This window comes from Limulus polyphemus, unplaced genomic scaffold (assembly GCF_000517525.1).
Source record: "Limulus polyphemus unplaced genomic scaffold, Limulus_polyphemus-2.1.2 Scaffold529, whole genome shotgun sequence".
NCBI classification, from domain to species: domain Eukaryota; kingdom Metazoa; phylum Arthropoda; class Merostomata; order Xiphosura; family Limulidae; genus Limulus; species Limulus polyphemus.
Window position 1 is genome coordinate 319,038 of NW_013666139.1, and position 18,373 is coordinate 337,410.

Here is an 18,373-nt window from a genome sequence, read left to right on the forward strand (position 1 = left end):
ATCCAATATTAAACTTAATTTTTTCTGAATTAAGGTATTTTCTGTTATATCACCAACGACTTTAATAAAAAACAAATCTCTTTAATCAATGGAGACTCTAAATTAAGAAATCAACATATAATTACCCAAGTGAAGCCAAGAAAGTACAAATTCTGTTGTTCATACACTTTATTTTATATTTTCAGTACACAGACTAACAACAACATTAGGTTATACTTTTGTTGCTAAGCAACATGACATAATGTCCATTATTGAAATTCATTGTTACCAAAATGCACTGGCTTTTCAATATATATATATATATTAGAAGTTGTTAATCTAACTGATATATGTGGTTGTAGTACTTGCCTTGTCATTTTTGATGAGCTATACGTGGGGTGGTTGTATTTGCCTCGTCATTTTTGATGGGCTATACTTCTATAATAAAAGAGCATGTCTACTTGTCTGTCTGTGATTTCTACTTGTAGTATAAGGAACCACTTCTTTTCTATGTGTTTTTTTGCTAACTTGCCTTATTTAAAAGATGCACATGCGTGCATGCACGTGGTTAAGATAAGTAATAACATGCAGAGTCCAGTTAGTATGAGTGCAAAATTTCAGGTTTCTAGGTTCTTTCCTCTTGGAGCTATGGTGGTCATACACACACACACACAGACATGCCCTTTTATTATTATAGATAAAGGATATGCAGAAAGCTGGAAACAAGTGAATCCCAGAACTGTTTGAAGCCACTTGAAAGAGATAAAAGTCTACAGCCTGAAAGCTTAATATTTCATGGATGAATATGATCAAACATTTAAACTTTGCAAAGTATCATAAGAAATGAATGAGACAAAATGATTGATAGACAAAATATAGAGTGATCTTTTTGAAAACTAGGCAAGTTGGCTAAAACAAAACAATGAAACATGGTGGTGAGTGTATAATGATATTTTTGTTTCATGAGTGAGAGATATTTTCAGAATATATGGTATATTTGAAAAATTCAGTTATTCCAACATCACAGATAAATAATAATAAAGTCTGGAGACAGCTTGAATGGTTAATGAATAAAATTTTGTTATACGTTTAACAGGTAATAAATGTAAACCTTTGCCAAAATGACATACAAGTGATATTACGTTAAACTTTAATAAACTTTTATTCATTATCAATTCAAGCCATCTCCAGACTTTATTAGACTCATAGTGGATTTCTCATCATCAAATTATAGATAGTTGTCACTCAGTACCAAATGAATGACATTTAATTGTCCATGGTATTTACTTTCAGCAATATAATGATAGAAAATGCATTGCTTTGCTGGAAAAAAAAAAGCAAATGAGGTGACATAAAAGATACAGAAAAACCATCTAAACTCCTAATGCTAATTCAATAAAATTTGCAATACCATTTGAAAAGTAGTGTTACAAAAGAAATGTCAACAAACTACAGCAAAGTTTGGTAATGTACAATAAAACTGAAATGAAATATCAGTTAACAGTTCCAAAAAACTGGCAGCACCCATGTTTGATCAATGGTGTATTATTCAGTTCACTGATATCCAGCAGTTAAGTTAAAATTATCTGCAAAATGCAAGTTCGGGAAATATTATGCAGAAAATAAATTGATTTTCGACAACAAAGAAAAGAAACAAACAAACACAGGTGAAGAAATGAACAAAATATTTATTCATAATTATTGTACATAGTGTCTATATACCAGATTGGCTAGCTTCTTTGCTCTGTAGAGAGACTGTACTGGCTGCTGAGAATGAGAGGAATCATTCTTTAAAACATCCACATAGGACAAGCACAAGAATAATTCTGATTAACTACTCAATTTCAGAGGAAAATCTAAAATGTTTTATACAAGAATCTAATGCTGTATATGTAATCATTTATATCACATAGCATTTACAGAGGAGAAAAAAACAAGCTCATACCAATTTTCATAAATGTTTGTGTCGCCCCTTGAGATGGACTCATCCCTCCTCAGAGGGATGGACAAACTCAAGGCCAAAGTCATACCAGTATGTTTAGAGCCTTTTGACATTTGGTTAACAACATACTACAGGTAGATCACCAATATAAAAAGTTTAAAAAATTATATGAATATATATGAACAAAAGTGCATTTTATACAAACTATGGAAGGCTGAAATCCATGATTATTTCAGTCATTATACAATTGTAGTATGCAGTTTTACTAATGTCTAACAGCTAAATATTATGTATTGCAAAAACATATGTTCCTGGAAAACGAATACCACAACTGGTACAACAAAGTCAAAAACAGTTTATTGACAATATGCAGCATCACAAAAGTAACTAATATTATTATGGTTGTTCTAGATTACACTGGACACCAAAGAATTTGCTACTGGAGATAACTCAGGTGATTCAGGGTCATTAGATGGTGCTGATTTCAAAAATGTAGTCAAATTTGTTCACCTCCTCTAGATTTTGAGTTATTGTAATATCTCAATACTTTATCAGCATTATATGAAAGACCATGCAATCAACTCAGTACAATAGGTTTATGCTATGAAATTAAGTTTACTTGGACAGTTTAATAGATAAAAGGCATACATTTTTGATAACTTCAAACACTGATTGGATTGTATTGATGTAAAGTTCCAAATATATTGTCCATATATGCTATTTGTTCTCCATATAACTGTAGCAAATTGCACCACTTTTGCTTCATTCCCATCCTCACCTGCTCTGCCTGGAAATCATAAAACCCTTACATGCTCAGTTTGCTAGAATATTCGAGAAGTCCCACAACTGAGCATAAAAGGGGCAGAGTCAGATGCTTCTCTCTGAGTTGCTTCTCAATCACTCAGTTGGTCACTTCCCCTCATTCCATGCACAGTCAAAGTCCAGTTTTTTTCCTCACATCATACCCATCATATAATCAGATTTTGCAAAACTTTGTTTCTTAAAATATTTTAAACTCTAGTTCTGTAAACATAAATTATTTTATTTTTTAGAAAATAATTTGAAATGCTGGCTGCCTCCAGTTCAAATAAAGTCTGAAAGTGCAAAAATTATCCAAACAATTTTTACTACAACTGTGGAAAATATATTACAGTTTCATGAAGGAAAAACATCACACACACACAAGGTAAAGTTATTTTAGGTGTAAAATTGGGGACCAAGAAAAACATTGGGCTCTACATTTGTGTTTTACAGTTTGGACAGTGGCTGAATAAAAAGAGAGCAAGTATGCCAGTTACAGTTCCCATGATGTGACATGAGCCCAAAGATAATCTAACTGACTGTTATTTTTACATGACTAATGTATCTGGATATTCAGGCACAACTAAAGAATAAATTAAATATCAAGATAGTCCATCTGCAATGAAACCAGTACCTCATAGGATGGTCTTCCAGTGACACATACACCAGCAAATTGAGAAACAGAGGGTTATCCAGTGAAGAAGGCAAGGAATCACTTCCATCCTCTTCATTAATAATCTATTCCTGTGGCACCTCAACATAAACTACCTCATCTGGTCACAGCAAAAGAGCTAAATGATCTGATTCATGAATTGCCTCTATCAAAGCAGCATGGGGAACTTCTTGGTTCTCGTTTACAGCAATGGAATATATTAGCTCCAGGAACAAGAATTTCAATTTACTGAAGTTGCCATCAAAGTCTTGCTTCTCACTACAGCATGGAAGATACTTTGTGTTTTTGTACAGATGTTGATGCACTAATGAAAGAATTAGGTACTGAACATCATTCTCAGGAATGGAGGCTTTTTATCAACTCATCTAAAGTTAGCCTGAAACCTGTACTTTTGTACAATGCGAACACTAAGCCACTGATTCCTGTTGTTCATGCTGTGAACATGAAGGAAACTTGTCACTAAAGATGCACTTCTTACACTCCCATTTAGACTTCTTTCCAAATGATATAGGTGTAGTGAATGATTAGCATGGTATGCACTTCCACCAAGATATTTCTACAATGAAACAGCAATATCAAGGACAATGGAATTCTGCTATGTTAGGAGATTACTGTCGGTTTTACAGCCTGAAACTGAGAACATACATAAAAGGTGCAACAAGTCAAGCAGATATTTTGTAACAAAAAACAAAAACTAATACCATGATGAAAGTTTTGAACATAGCCTGAATGTATTTTCAGTTTATATCTTATGATACTTATTGATTTTTTTAAACTGGTATTGCTATGATGTATTGTTTTTGAAAATTCTTAAATGCAATTTTCAATGAATAAATAGTTATTAAAGAAAAAAAAGTTATTTTCATGATATATAAGAATATTTTGAATAAATCACTTATAACTCGAAAACTATAAATGATCAGTAATTCTCAACATGATCTTTAGAATCAGCATCGTCAGATTACTCAGAAACAGTTAAATGTTTTCTAGTAGCAGAGAAAATTTTGTTCTTGTTGTTACCCAGTGTTATCTGAAGTTTGAAACTACAATGAACAAGATCTTGCTGCACTTTGGATATATTTCATTTCTCAGCTTCACAATTCTTCAATTAATCCTTACTATGATCTTGATTTAACAAATGGGTATTACAATTACTGGAATTAACAAGATTCATGTCCATTCATGTAAATCACCTAGTTCTAACCACTTCCAAAACATAATTCAAAGAGTGGCCACCCAAAGCAACTACGTAGGAATGCATGAATGGTTCAAAACAGACATTCAATCAGGATTAAGGAGTTCCTAGGGTTATACTTAAATTTGCTGATGATAATAAGGTCTTGGGTGTTGCAAACTGTGAAGAGGATGCTGCTGCTTTACAAAAGGATTTAGATCATTTAGTAAGTTGGGCAAATAAATGGCACATGGGTTTTAATTGTTATAAATGTAAGATAATGCATGTGGGTTATCATAATTTGAATTGTAAATATAATTTGGATGAGAATAACCTTAACAGTGTCATGAAAGATAGGGATCTTGGTGTAATGGTTGATCAGTCTCTTAAGCCATCCAAGCATTGTGCTGTCACTAGTGGTAGGGTAAATAGGGTTTTAGGTTGTGTCTACAGAAATATTGAAGACAAGTCTATTTAGGTTATAATAATTTCATTGTATAGGTCCCTGGTTAGACCACATTTGGAGTATTGTGTTCATTCAGCCTTGGGTTTCTTATCTTAGGAAGGACATTGAATTGTTGGAAGGAGTTCAGAGGAGGGCTACTAGAATGGTGCCTGGGATGGAGGGGTTGTCATATGATGAAAAGTTAAGATCTGAGAAATTGTTTTCTCTTGAAAGGGGATCTGATTGAGGTTTTCAAGATTGTAAAGGGAATTGATAGTGTTAATGCATCATCTTTTTTCATACTTAACAGTGAGAAGAGTAAGACTAGGGGACTTAAATATATGTTTTGGCAAGATAGGAGTCATTTTAAGCTAAGACAGTTTTATTTTTCTATCAGGGAGGTTGGCCTCTGGAATGGGTTGCCTTTGGATGTTGTCGAGGCAGTGAATTTAAGTGCATTTTAGAGACAGTTTGATAACTATATGAATAATAAGGGTTGGCTTTACGAATTTTTTTAAAATTTATTTGTCTAATAGTTTTAGTTTAGTTTAGAGGATGGAATGGCTGAGATGTTATAGCCTATAGTTCAAACCAAAATAAGTGCAGAACACCTGAACACCATTTTGAAAAATTTACCAATATATATATATACATAAGTAAAGATATTTTTGTTTCTTAAGTTATGAAATGGTTGCAAGTATAATATTCACATATTTTACATAGATAAGGTTAGCTAAGCAGCTATTAAATGCTGACTATTTAATTTTTTATACACCAAGTTAAGTTTTTCAGCTTAATACTGTAACACTAAGTTTTAGTAGTTGAATAAGGAAAAAATAAAATAAAAACACTCTAAGAACCAAGTAACACTTTATATATAGCCTAACTTGTTCATACAGATAAAAATCTAGTTTAAATCTCACACATTACTTTTATAGTTCAAATTAAGTTTTGTATGAAGATCTGTGATATATATATATATATATTAAAAAGTGCAATATATTGTAAAATACAAGAATGTCTGCACTAGTATTATAAAATACTGTCACAAGTTGGATGGATTATTATGCCTTCTAAATAATTAGTTTTTTTAATGTAAGGTGTCAAAAGTAAATAAAGCTGTTAAAGGCTTTACTTACTATTATACAACAAAAACAATCATGAAACTCACCAGCTCTCGATTCAGAGAAACAGTTCCATCTAACATGCTAGCCTTAAAATATGAAGAATCATAAGCAGCAAATCTGACATCAGTAATTGGAGGCTTTTCTTGTTTGGGATACACAGTGAATATATTTACATTTCCTCTATTGATTCCTAAAAGCTCAGCTATCACCTCTCGAAATTTATCGTATTTACTTTGCACAACGGAGTAGTTTTTCCAACTTAAAATTCTAACAAAATCTTCAGCCGAAGTACCTGGAGCAAGAGGAATATTTATTAAGATTAAATGTATTATAAAACATTCACTGACAATTTTATTTACTTAAATATTCCTTTGAACACTTATAGGGCTCTAAAATATATAAAAAATATATTTATGTAGTTATCATATTAGAGCAGGTAAACTAAAATAATTGATAAACAATTCAATCGTAAAGGTATATAAAATACTAATCACATGAAGTTACAGTGCAATAAAAACTTAATACTACAAAGGAATAATTAAAATAATTGTAAAGGAAAGAGAAATAAGTAGTGATCTTTTTGTTCAAATGGCCTTCACAGGGACCACAGCAAGAATGCTATTTACTTTAACTGTATTTTTGTAAAATAAATTTGACAGAGTAAAATAAATATTAACATCTGTCTATCTAGCCTTATATAACTATGATCTTGCATTAGTTTTCACCTAGATTATATCTGATTAATAGGAAAATATTTGCAAATGGCCAATACATGCACAAACTCCAATAGATTTAAAAATTTCAATAATAAAACTTTTTTCAATGATGTTAATCACAAATTTATAAACAGACACACCCATAATTAAACTCTGACAAAATAATATGAATTCTGATATCACCATTCTATGGATTTACCATGAATTCTAATGGAACCAGAATTGTAAATTGCTTCTTCCGGTATTTCTTGCACTGTGACATTAACAGTGGCTTTCACTTCTTTTCCATGCTTGTGGTCAAACACACTGAAGCTCAAGAAGGCACTAGTCCCTGATGTGATATTCTTCATTGTTATGACACCTGAATGTTGGTCAAGCTCAAAGTTTGGGTGGGGAACATTGTTTTCCCAAGCAAACACCTTGTCAGGAAGGTCCCAGTCATCTAGGTCTTCAACATGTACCCTTCCCACAGATGTTGGAGGGATTGCACCTGATGTTTATTATAAATTTATCCTCATTACTAATATTTATGATAATTTCAAAACACCTATGTTATATAAAAGAAACCTGATAATCTGAGGTGCTTTCTGATGTTGGATTCCTTCCCAGTTGCCCAGATGAGTGATTACATGAATGAATTTGTTTTCAATAAACAGAGTGACATCTGGCAAACAGAAGCAAAATGCATAACAGCTTTGTTTATGCACAATTTCAACACTGTACACTAGTAAATTTAAAGGAGCATTTGTTAAACATTTGTAACCTGCAGACACATAAAATGGTTGTAAGTTACTGTAGAAATTGTACGACTTATTTATCAAATTGCAGCTGTTGAAAGTAAGTAATGGGTGATCACTTGCTTTGTGTAACAACTGTTACATAAATTATGATAATATTTTTAACTAAATGCCTAAATTTTCACGACAGATGTAACATATTCTTCCTAGAAAAAGACAGTTTTAATTAAACAAATGAAACTGGGATACTGAGAGAGCATGTACATACTGTAAATTGTAATAGCCATAAAAAGAAATATTCATTTTTCTGTAATAAATAGTACTTTTCTTTTTCCTGTTTCTTTACATTAGATTATTATCTTAAACAAAACACTTTATTTCCAAAACAAAGTTTAGAAAAATAATGTCTGTTTACCACTTTAGAAAGGGAATGTTTTAGTTGAAAGCTGAAACTTTTCTTTCTTTTCATCAGTATTTCCAAAGAATACATCCAAGGTATATGAGCAGCATTATAGCAATGTGCAACACAAACTACCCAAGTTATATCCAATTCTCTTTATTAATAACTATTGTTTGGATTTTCATTTCTAGACTTGAAATAAAGAGTTGCAAGTACTGTCCTTTCAATCTTCAATAAGCTTGAAATACTTCAAAGATCCCCCCTAACAAGAGCACTACCACTGGAACCCTTTGACAGTCTAGTCAGCCCTAACCTCCCCAGAATGCTATGGTTGACACACAGAGTTGGATATGGCCCTGAACAGTAAACACACCTACTTTTCCTGCACAATTCACCAACAATAGAGGAAGGTCTACTCTTCAAAAGCACTCAAGTTATTGGGTTTCTTGCACTGAAATATGTCTATATTATTGAAAAATACTGTACCCACAAATAAAAACCACTTAAAACAAAACCGATGATCAATAACTTGACAAAACTACTTTAAGCAAAAATAAATCACTCTTAACTCAATAATGCAAGTTTCACCTATTAAATATGAATTTTATAAATTTATGCAATAACATTCAAAAATAAGCACACATTATGGAAAAATAGGTTTAAAACATGCCTTAGTCAATATTGTGGATTTTAACAAAATAATAATGAAAATCTTAACTTACAATTACCTTACACAAAACAAACCTTTGATGCTATACACCAAAACATCCTTATGACCAGGAAACATTAAATTGTCATTCTCATCTCCAATAATTACAGTCAATGTGCTAGTTCCTGTTTTTGGTGGAAACCCACTATCCTTGATAACAATGGGTACATGATATTCCTTTTTCTTTTCTCGATCAAATTCCACAAGTGCAGTGACTATTGCCATACTGTCACCATTGCCTCCCTCTGAAATGATTATCAATGTATCACACATTATGGTTAAATGTTAATGTTTTAAAACATTTTCATTTCACACATTAACTGTGGTATATATGATAGTGCATTTTTTTTTGTTACTATAGCACTTGTCAAACACAACCAGCAAAGTGTTTTAAAGATATTAGGAAATAAATTATAGCTTCTACTTATTTTAAAAGTGACAGACTTATTACAAGAGAAAAGGATCTGGATTGAAAACCCTTAAAGTAAACATATGATTATAATACATCAGTCTAATTTCCCATTATCCATTTGATACTTCATGTGAGGTACTCTCAGAAAAACTGAACCAAAAGATTAAACATTAAGTTATTACAGCAGGAAGTTCCAAGAATTTATATGCAGAGTATAGATAAGTCAAACTCAAACAAAAAAAAAACCAAAACAGATCAGACACAATTGTTTCAATGTTAAATAGAATGTTAAGTATCACACAGAAATGTAAAAAACAAAATCAGTGATTAGCAGTAGTAACAATAATCTATTTCAATGTATCTTTGCAGTATCATATTAGAATCCATGCAAAATTTGAACATTAAGGTATCAAAATGTACCATATTTAAAAAAACATCAAATTGAACTTAACTATCAAATTTTATGAAGTCTGATGAATAGTTGACACTAAAAACGTAAAAAGCTGAAATTATCGAATTTTGTTTTAATTTGATGTTTTGTTTTTTAAAATATACAATACATTTTGAATACCTATTTGTGTGTATCACTAACTTTTTGTGTGTGTTAACAGTAATACACAAAAGTTTTAGAAGCTTATGAGGCAATCACTGATTATTGTGACCTATAAATAACTCTACTTAGGACAGTGTTCATTCTTAAGATTCAATAGAATTTTCCAGAATTGCAATTTTTTTTTCATTTTAAGATAAAATTCTGGACACCCTGCTAATTCCTCTATCAGGTCTTTATATTGTGAAAAGGGTAAAGATTGTAAGACCTTCACAGAAAGCTATAAAACTGTTAAGAATTTGATTTGTTATTGAAAAAGTTGATGAATCCTGTTTTTGTTAAGCTTTTGTAGAATGTAGTTCCAGATATTGCAACTTTCTAGGCCTTGGTTTACTTTTCATTTATTGATGTTTATCCTGACAGCTTCTTTAATTTTTCTACATTTTAAGTGTTGTAGCATGTGTAATCCCAAGAAAACCATCCACACTTGGGAAACCATGGAATTATTAAAAAATTTTAAATGAGAGCAGAGAAAATCTGTGATGTCAAATGTTGAAGAAATTAAATCTATATCATCTACAAGAGCTGGCAAGCTAATGGTTACTCAAAGCAGTTCATTAAACAATCCACAAAATCTTTAAGTTGTTTTACTGATCCCCTCAGATAAACCTTTAGCTACTGTGATATGCAGGCATGCCATGTGTTTTCTACTTTTTTGTTTTACTACTGAAGTGTTTTCAAAATCAGTTATTTTAGGTATGTGAAGTCTTCAACTCCACTAATAACAACCTTCTGCTTTCTCTGATCTAGCCTTGAATAACTTGCCTAACATATATTAATACTCTAAGAGAAATGTTGTCTTACTTCTTTTTGAGTATGTTACTTGTATTACGGACAAAATATTTGCATACTACAAATATCCCGATTCCCTATTAATTTTCAATACCTTGTGTTTTCAGGTTTGAGACAACATGAAATTGACATTTCCTGATACTATTTTATTAAGTTTTAAGGTAGCCCACCTTTTCTTGTTGTAGTTAGCATAACATTAAATATAATAAAAAAGACATAGTATGAATGCTAACCATGCTGATGCTCAACCCTAAAAAAGTCTTGAATAATTTCTGGGGCTTCAGGATCCATATAAAAAGTAAAAGGTGGAACATTTCTCTTAGAATGATTATCGTCATCAGTTGCTTGGATTTCCTCCACGTTTTGAGGAGGTCTGGCATTTTCCATTATAATTGGATGATAGTCCTTGAGAAAACGAGGAGCATTATCATTGATGTCACTGACCACAATACCAAGAGTAGCAGTGGCTGTTAAAGGGGGGTTACCTTAAAAAATGAATATTTTTGATATTAAATAACTATTAGTGAGTCAAACAATAATAAAATTATTATTGATAAAAAAATGAAGGCTACTTGTATTACAAAACAAAAACTTTTTATTGAGCTAAGCATTGTGCTATAAAACATAAAATTCTCTTGTAAGATGAAAAAAAAATATTAGTGTTTATTGTAACAGTTTTAACATTCAAACTTTCTAAAATATTTCTTGATCCATATGGTTATTCCTTGTAATATTTAAAAGTACTGTTCCAATAGATTTATTATATTGTTACATCTCTGGTCTTTAGTTTGTTAATTTTCCGTAAAAATTCTTTCCGAGGAAACTTTAGCGATACAAGTCCTTTCTTAAATAAAACTAGTTTATTCTTTCTCAATACAACTTTGCAATACACTTATGCTATACAGTCACGCTATAATTTACAATGAATGACTCACGTGCTCGACCCAACTGTCTGTATCTATCTCTGTCTGCAATTCAATTACATTGTTGCCGTCACTTGTTGGCGGTCTTATATATACAAGAATACCGCAAATCTAGTAAACACTCGAGGATTCACGAACCTTCGAGAGTATGACGTGTTACTAGAGTCACGTGACCCCCGCTGTCGTCACAATATGAAGAAAGTTCACATATTAATTTTAGTAAAAGATTTATGGCACTTTGTTGCAAGCATGTTTCTATTCAGTAATATGACAGCATAAACTTTGTTTGATTAGTACCTATATTCTCTGAAACTTATTAACAGTTATCACATTATATAAAAATTATATTCACTGACAAAAAAAAACAGCAGAGCAAACACCAATTTTTGTACACAGTCTTAATAAATGGATTCTAAATTTGTAAACCACAATTTTGCAAAACAAAGGCAATAAAACATTGTGGATAAATAACTTCGCTTCCTTGATCAGTCTTAGATGCATGAGTATTTTTCCTGTATATTTTGGGCTGCAGGTGCAACACAATCTCAATGAATAATAAATTTTTGTTGAAATTACAAGTGAAAGATGGGAGATATTTTACATATTTATAATAAAAAAAATTTCCTGACCATCATCAACAGCTAGTATCTTCACTTGATGTCTTGGTGCATCTTCTCTGTCAAGTTTTCTCTGAATGCAGACCATACCATCTTTGTCTATTTTAAATTGTCTCCTCTTATCAGATGACCTATCAATGGTATAGCTTTGGAGGAATAAAAAGACAATCAAGATGATAAAAACTGTAACAGTTGCTTAGATATAACAATATTAAAATGCCTCATTTCTTTTAATGTAACATACCAAATGAATCACCTATATGATTATATATCAGAGCAAATAACGATTCAAAACCCACAGAAAACTATATCAAACATACTTGTCTTTAAGTAATTTTTCTTAATAATGAATTACTAGTAGATTAAGCTCTAATATTTTGTTTCTAAGCACCTTTTGCAAATAGTAACATAATTACGACACTCAAAACCTAACCTCACGTGAGACTGCCCTCCTTGGTCAGCATCAGTAGCAGTAAAGAATGCTAACTTGTAACCAATTTCAGCATCCTCTGATACTGAAACTTCAATATTGGAATGTTCAAACTTTGGCTTGTTGTCATTGATGTCCTTAAGTTTTACTTGAACCTTGGCATAATCTATGTGATGGGGTTCAGAGGACCCTTTCCCATGGTCACTCACTTGGATGGTTATGTTGAAACCAAACCTCTGCTGCATGTCTTCATAGTCCAAAGACTAAGAGATATCAAAGGAAGTTATTTTATACAGTTTTGCGATATATTATACTATAAGATATAATTATAAAAAAAAAGTACCTATTTTTAAAACAGTATATTAGACAACAGAATTAATGTAGAAAGCTGGCACAACCTTATTAAAATGAAAAGATTTAAAAACACACCAACTAAACAATTAAGATGTGACAGCCTAACATTTAGACTGTGACAGAAGTGTTTTTCAAGGGACTGACTCATCCAGTATTAAATATATATGTTTCACCATAGATAGTAAAGAGACTATATACCTGCTCAAGGAGCCATTATTTTTAATTCTTTTGAGCTTCTGCTTTTTGAAGTAATTTCATTGTAATATCTTTGAAATGTTATTTCAAAAAGCCAAATGTCAACTGATTAAAAACTCAGTTTAAATTTGCCCTTACCTTAGTAATTAAACAACCATGTATTAAGCTAAAGTAAGTACGTTATTTCAACAATATCAAATTTATTATGCTCAGTCTATTTGTTAAATCCTATACATAAGCATTATCAGATTATATTCAGTATGACACTTCAGTTCATTAAATGTTTCTTACCTTTGCTACTCTGAGTGAACCAGTGCCATCAGAATTGGTTACCATTGTGAATCTATCTGCACCAAAAGCATTGTCAATCACTTTGTAACTGAACTGATTAGTTTCTAACAAGTCTTTATCATTGATGGAAACTACCAAAATTGGTGTCTCAGGAATGTTATCACCTTCTGTTTCATCAACATGAACAAACCAAATTTTCTTAGTGAACTCTGGGGGCATGTCATTAATGTCCTTTATCTTAATAGTAGCCGTGCCAGTACCTGAATAAATGAATAGAAAAATAAAATTTAGCAAGGATCTATGAAAGATAGAACTATTATCACCTTAGCTTTACCTAATTATTAAGATTTATTAAGGGAAATTTCTCTGCCTCAAACACATATTTTATCTGTAACAACAATAATTTTGCCAACCTTCTTAAATGACTTCAATAGCCCAAATTATAGAACCAAACGGAAGACAAAATCTTATTTTCTACTAATTATTAGTACCAATAAAAGTGCTTATGTACATACATAAGAATATTTATCAATAGTCTGGAATGTTTCATTGATATGCAGTCATAAAATAACATTATAGATGATCAGGAGCCATTAGCTTTACTAATAGCAACAGAACACTGCTTTGATGGCTTAAGTGACTTATCTACCACATTATCCAGTGGGTTCCTGTGAAAATATTAAAAATGTGATTCAATTTATGAGAACCCAAATGCATTACCTTAAATTTATTACAATTAAAGGCTATTGCAAATTATTTTTCAAACTTACCATTTGATCCAAATCATTTTGCAGTGCTTCAATATCCTCAATACAATTATAAGTACCCAGCAAACTTTCATCAACAAACTGTATTAATATACTAATTATGCCCATATCAATATTATTAATGTAACTAAGAAAAAGTGAAGGACTAAGCACTAACCTCTGAGGCACATCACTAATAAAAAAAAGTTTAGTTTGACTGGATTCTAATAATAACAACCTTCTGTTTTCTTCAATTCAACCACCATATAATTCAACTAAACATTATTTTCCCAACCACTAATAATGTGATTTTCTTAACTACTATACTAAATTCACACTCTTTCCATCATCCAGATAACAATTAACATACTCATAAAGAAGCAAGACAATATTTAGGGTTAAAGTATTCTGCTGGCTCTCTTATATTATATCATATTTCGTTAAATTATCTTTTAAAGCTTCTGTAATAGTAGAGTCTAATAAAGACTCTCTTGAATTTTTACCACTACAGAAATATGACTAACTGGCATATAATTTCTAGGACAACTCTTATCCCCTTCTTTAGCAACAAAAAAAAGAGTAACATTAGCAACATTATCAATTCTACAATCCTCAGGCTCCTGTTGGCTATCCATTAACCTACTATGAATGAAAGAGGGAGGCTCGTATATGGGGTTTTTGACCTCCTATAAAACTCTTCAGCAAAACTGTTCCTAGTATTCTATTTAAGTCTTGCAATCTTTTCAATTATGATCATGGTAGTAATACCTACACAATTTAGATTAATTCCAATATTTCACAAGAATGCTTAGAAGCTGGAATATTGATAACATCCTATCCTCTTTTGTAAAAACAGATGAAAAAAAAAGGATAATTTAAAAGCTCAGTTCTTTCATAGTCCTCTACAAAAACCTAGCCATCAGGCATCTTTTAAGAGCTCAATCCCCATTTTACCAACTTTCTTACCTCTAAGATACTTTGAAATAATCCTTGCTGTTTAATTACTTTTAATGTGATCAGCTACCTGTTTGTCACAAGCCATTTTTGACATCCTTATTTATTTTTTAATCAATCTCTAGATTTCCTATAGTTCTATAAGTATTCTATCATACCTGTCCATTTAAGCTTCTTCAACTTAAAGTATTCACTCATGATTTTCTCCTTTATATCCATAGTTAGGCAATAAAATTTGATCTTCCCTGTTGTCACTTTTTTTTTTACTGTTAGGAAGATATCTGTCCTCAATTAAAAACAATTTATTATAAAAAAATGTTCCAGGTCTGTCTCACCTCATCTTTTAACACACTACCCTAATTCACTAATGATAAATCTTGTTTCATGGTTTCAAAATGGGATTACAGAAAATTAGTAACTATTTTTTTATCTTATGTAGTGAAAACTCCAATTTAATTAAGCAATAACTCTTTTTTTACTTCAGCTCTTGTAACCACACATTAATCAGTTGCTAAAAATAAATTTAAAATAGCATTTCCTCTTGTTGGCTTCCTGACCATTTGATATACATGTAAAGAACCATTCCAAATCACTTCAAAAAACATATCCCCTTCAGTTCCATACAGTTTCAATCAGTATGTCTAAAATTAATCCTTATTAGTAATAACCTTGATTTTATTATACAATTTCTCATTGACATCATCTATCAGATCAGGTGGCTTATTACAAGTGCAAATTTATAGCTTCCCACCATTGAAACCCCTTACTGTATCTCATATATATTCAATAACTTCACTACCATTATTTATGTCTTCAGTACAAAAGGTTGCAGTCAATCCCTTATATAAAGAACCACTCCACTTCTCTTTTCAAAAAGTCTATTTCTATTAAATACATTATCTACTTGGAATTTCAAAATAATTCCTGCTATTAGTGTTCTTCAAATTTAACCAAGTTTCACTAATTTCCAATATAACATTATCTTCCATTTCAAATTGAATCATGAATTAATGCATTTTGTTCTTATTACTCCTAACATTAGAATAAGAACAATTAAACTTATTCTTAAATCAACTATGTTTAATGTTAAATCTAACAGACTTATCTTTAAAACTATATTTTAACTTGCTATACTTTAAATCTTTATCCAATTTCTTCTTTGCCTATCCATCCTAACAACTTACTTTGCTCCCAAATTCCCAAACCACCTCATCAAGTAGGTTAAACTACTGTTAATTAAATTTGTTAAAATTTTCCAAGATATTCTACTGCTAAGTTTCTTAATTGAGCCTATCACTGCATACAATTCACCTTAACCCAGAAAACCAATTCACAAGTTTACAGCCCATCTGTTGCTCTAAGAATATCCCTGATAATTCTTCATTTAAGTCATGGTCCTTGCTAAGTATTTAACTCCTGCACCTAGTCTCATAAAGCACTGTCCAAAGAGCCACACATCAATTTCTAACCTTAAACCTCTGAATGAGTTATTTATTGTTTTTTAGACAGCTCTTCTGATTTACAATTTCCAACACTATTCATTCCTATAAGCAGTGCAAAAACAAAATGGTCCTTGGTACCAGCAACAAAACTGCCAACAAACTCTATAATATCCTATTCTTAATCACTTAGCAAGCAAATTCTGGTCCTGGAGTTTATATGCTTCCCACAAGTAACTTTATCAATATGATTAATGAGGGAGTTCCAACTATGTAAAGCTGTTGATTACTTTACTCAGTGCAAATAGTTAAAGGTTCAAAATTTTGAGAAATGTTAATTGAATTTGCCTCTTATAGTCTTACATTTTTTACTACCATGCACCCTTATAAACACAAGTAAACATCAGTCAAGAAATGACAAGAACTTCACTTTTAATGCAAAGACTATTCAAGAATTAAACATTTGCTTTGAAGAAAGATTTAAATGAGCTGAGGATAATTACTATAGAAATAGATTAATCTTTAATTTTTGTTCCTTAAAATATACTTGCACTGAATAAATTTGTATAAAGTGTTACAAATGTCAGAAAATACTACATTGTTTATAAAGCATTACAATAATTTTCTCAAACAATACATCATTTGCAAGTAGGCAGAAACAGTCAATTAGTACTTCAAACATTATTATCTTCTTCCATGTTTACCTACTGAAGATCTTTACCTTTCAATCCTCCTCCATCTGTAGCAACCACTTTGATAATATACTCTGGATTAGTCTCTCTGTCTAAACAGCAAACAGCAGTTGATATCACACCATTTTGTGGCTCTATGCTGAAAATCAGCTCCCCATGTGCACTGACTTGATTTTGTTCAATTGAATATGTGAGTCTTGCATTACTTGCTTCCTCAGGATCATCATAATCTGTAGCTGTCATTGTCATCACAGTCATTCCTAGGATAATCAAAAATAAGCACTATTCTAATCACTGTTAGAAATTACCATCACTGTCTCTCTTGAATATAAACTACAAGGTTGAAATGAGTTTATTTAGAATCCTGTGAAAAATCTTGGAAACATTTATTACCTTCTATTTGACTTTTCAAAAAACTGATACTTGGAATTACTAATCAGATTTCTTTCAAATAGGTGAAAAGACTAGTTACTTGTGAATTTTCGAGATTTTAGCACCTAAAACTTAATAGCAAATACAATAATATAATTCAAAGTATTACAAACTTCACAATGTATTCCAGTCCGTGAGATAAAGAATTATTTGGTTGCTCGGTTTCCATTTAAAGTTTAAAATAGGGAAACCAAGAAATAAAGTTACAATTTATAATATTACTTCTACTCTGAATAAAAATCAACATGATATAAATTCACCAGTAAGCTCAAAATCAGGATTCTGAAGAATAACAAGCATTGTACATGCTATTATAATAACATATTACCAAGCACAAAACTACATAAACACACACAAACAAATGAGAGTTTTTATCTACCTCAAAACTTGACAAGTGGAAAAAGAAAAAATTAATAGTAAGTAGAAATATGTTATATTAGATTTTATTGTCGTGTACAGTTGTAAATGTTTGTAAAAGTCTCCTGCTACCACATTTTATGAACAAATATGATGACTGATCATATTGTTACGTCTCCGTTCGTTAGTTAATTTTTCCGTAAATTCTTTTCGACTAAACTTTAGCGACACAAGTCCTTTCTTAAATAAAACTGGTTTATTCTTTCCGAATACAACTTTACGATACACTTAATTTCAACAGTCAATCTATAACAAACGCGCTAACTCACGACTCACGTAGCCAACAATATTCTGTCCGCATACATTCAATTACTCATTACACTGTTGTTCTGTCACATTGTGGCCGTCTTATATATATACCAGACT

At 31.2% G+C, this 18,373-nt stretch overlaps 1 protein-coding gene across 1 annotated transcript in view; it reads right to left on the reverse strand.

Moving 5' to 3' along the window:
- LOC106458893 (neural-cadherin-like) overlaps positions 1–18,373 on the reverse strand; it is a 109,652-nt gene that overhangs the window by 29,635 nt on the left and 61,644 nt on the right. Inside the window, exons 6-13 of the mRNA XM_022385251.1 lie at positions 17,188–17,418; positions 13,328–13,587; positions 12,491–12,750; positions 12,070–12,203; positions 10,751–11,002; positions 8,739–8,948; positions 7,057–7,347; positions 6,186–6,433 (exon numbers count right to left, since the gene is read on the reverse strand). Of these exons, the coding sequence (XP_022240959.1) occupies positions 6,186–6,433; positions 7,057–7,347; positions 8,739–8,948; positions 10,751–11,002; positions 12,070–12,203; positions 12,491–12,750; positions 13,328–13,587; positions 17,188–17,418 (1,886 nt within the window). The remainder of the gene's footprint in view (positions 1–6,185; positions 6,434–7,056; positions 7,348–8,738; positions 8,949–10,750; positions 11,003–12,069; positions 12,204–12,490; positions 12,751–13,327; positions 13,588–17,187; positions 17,419–18,373) is intronic.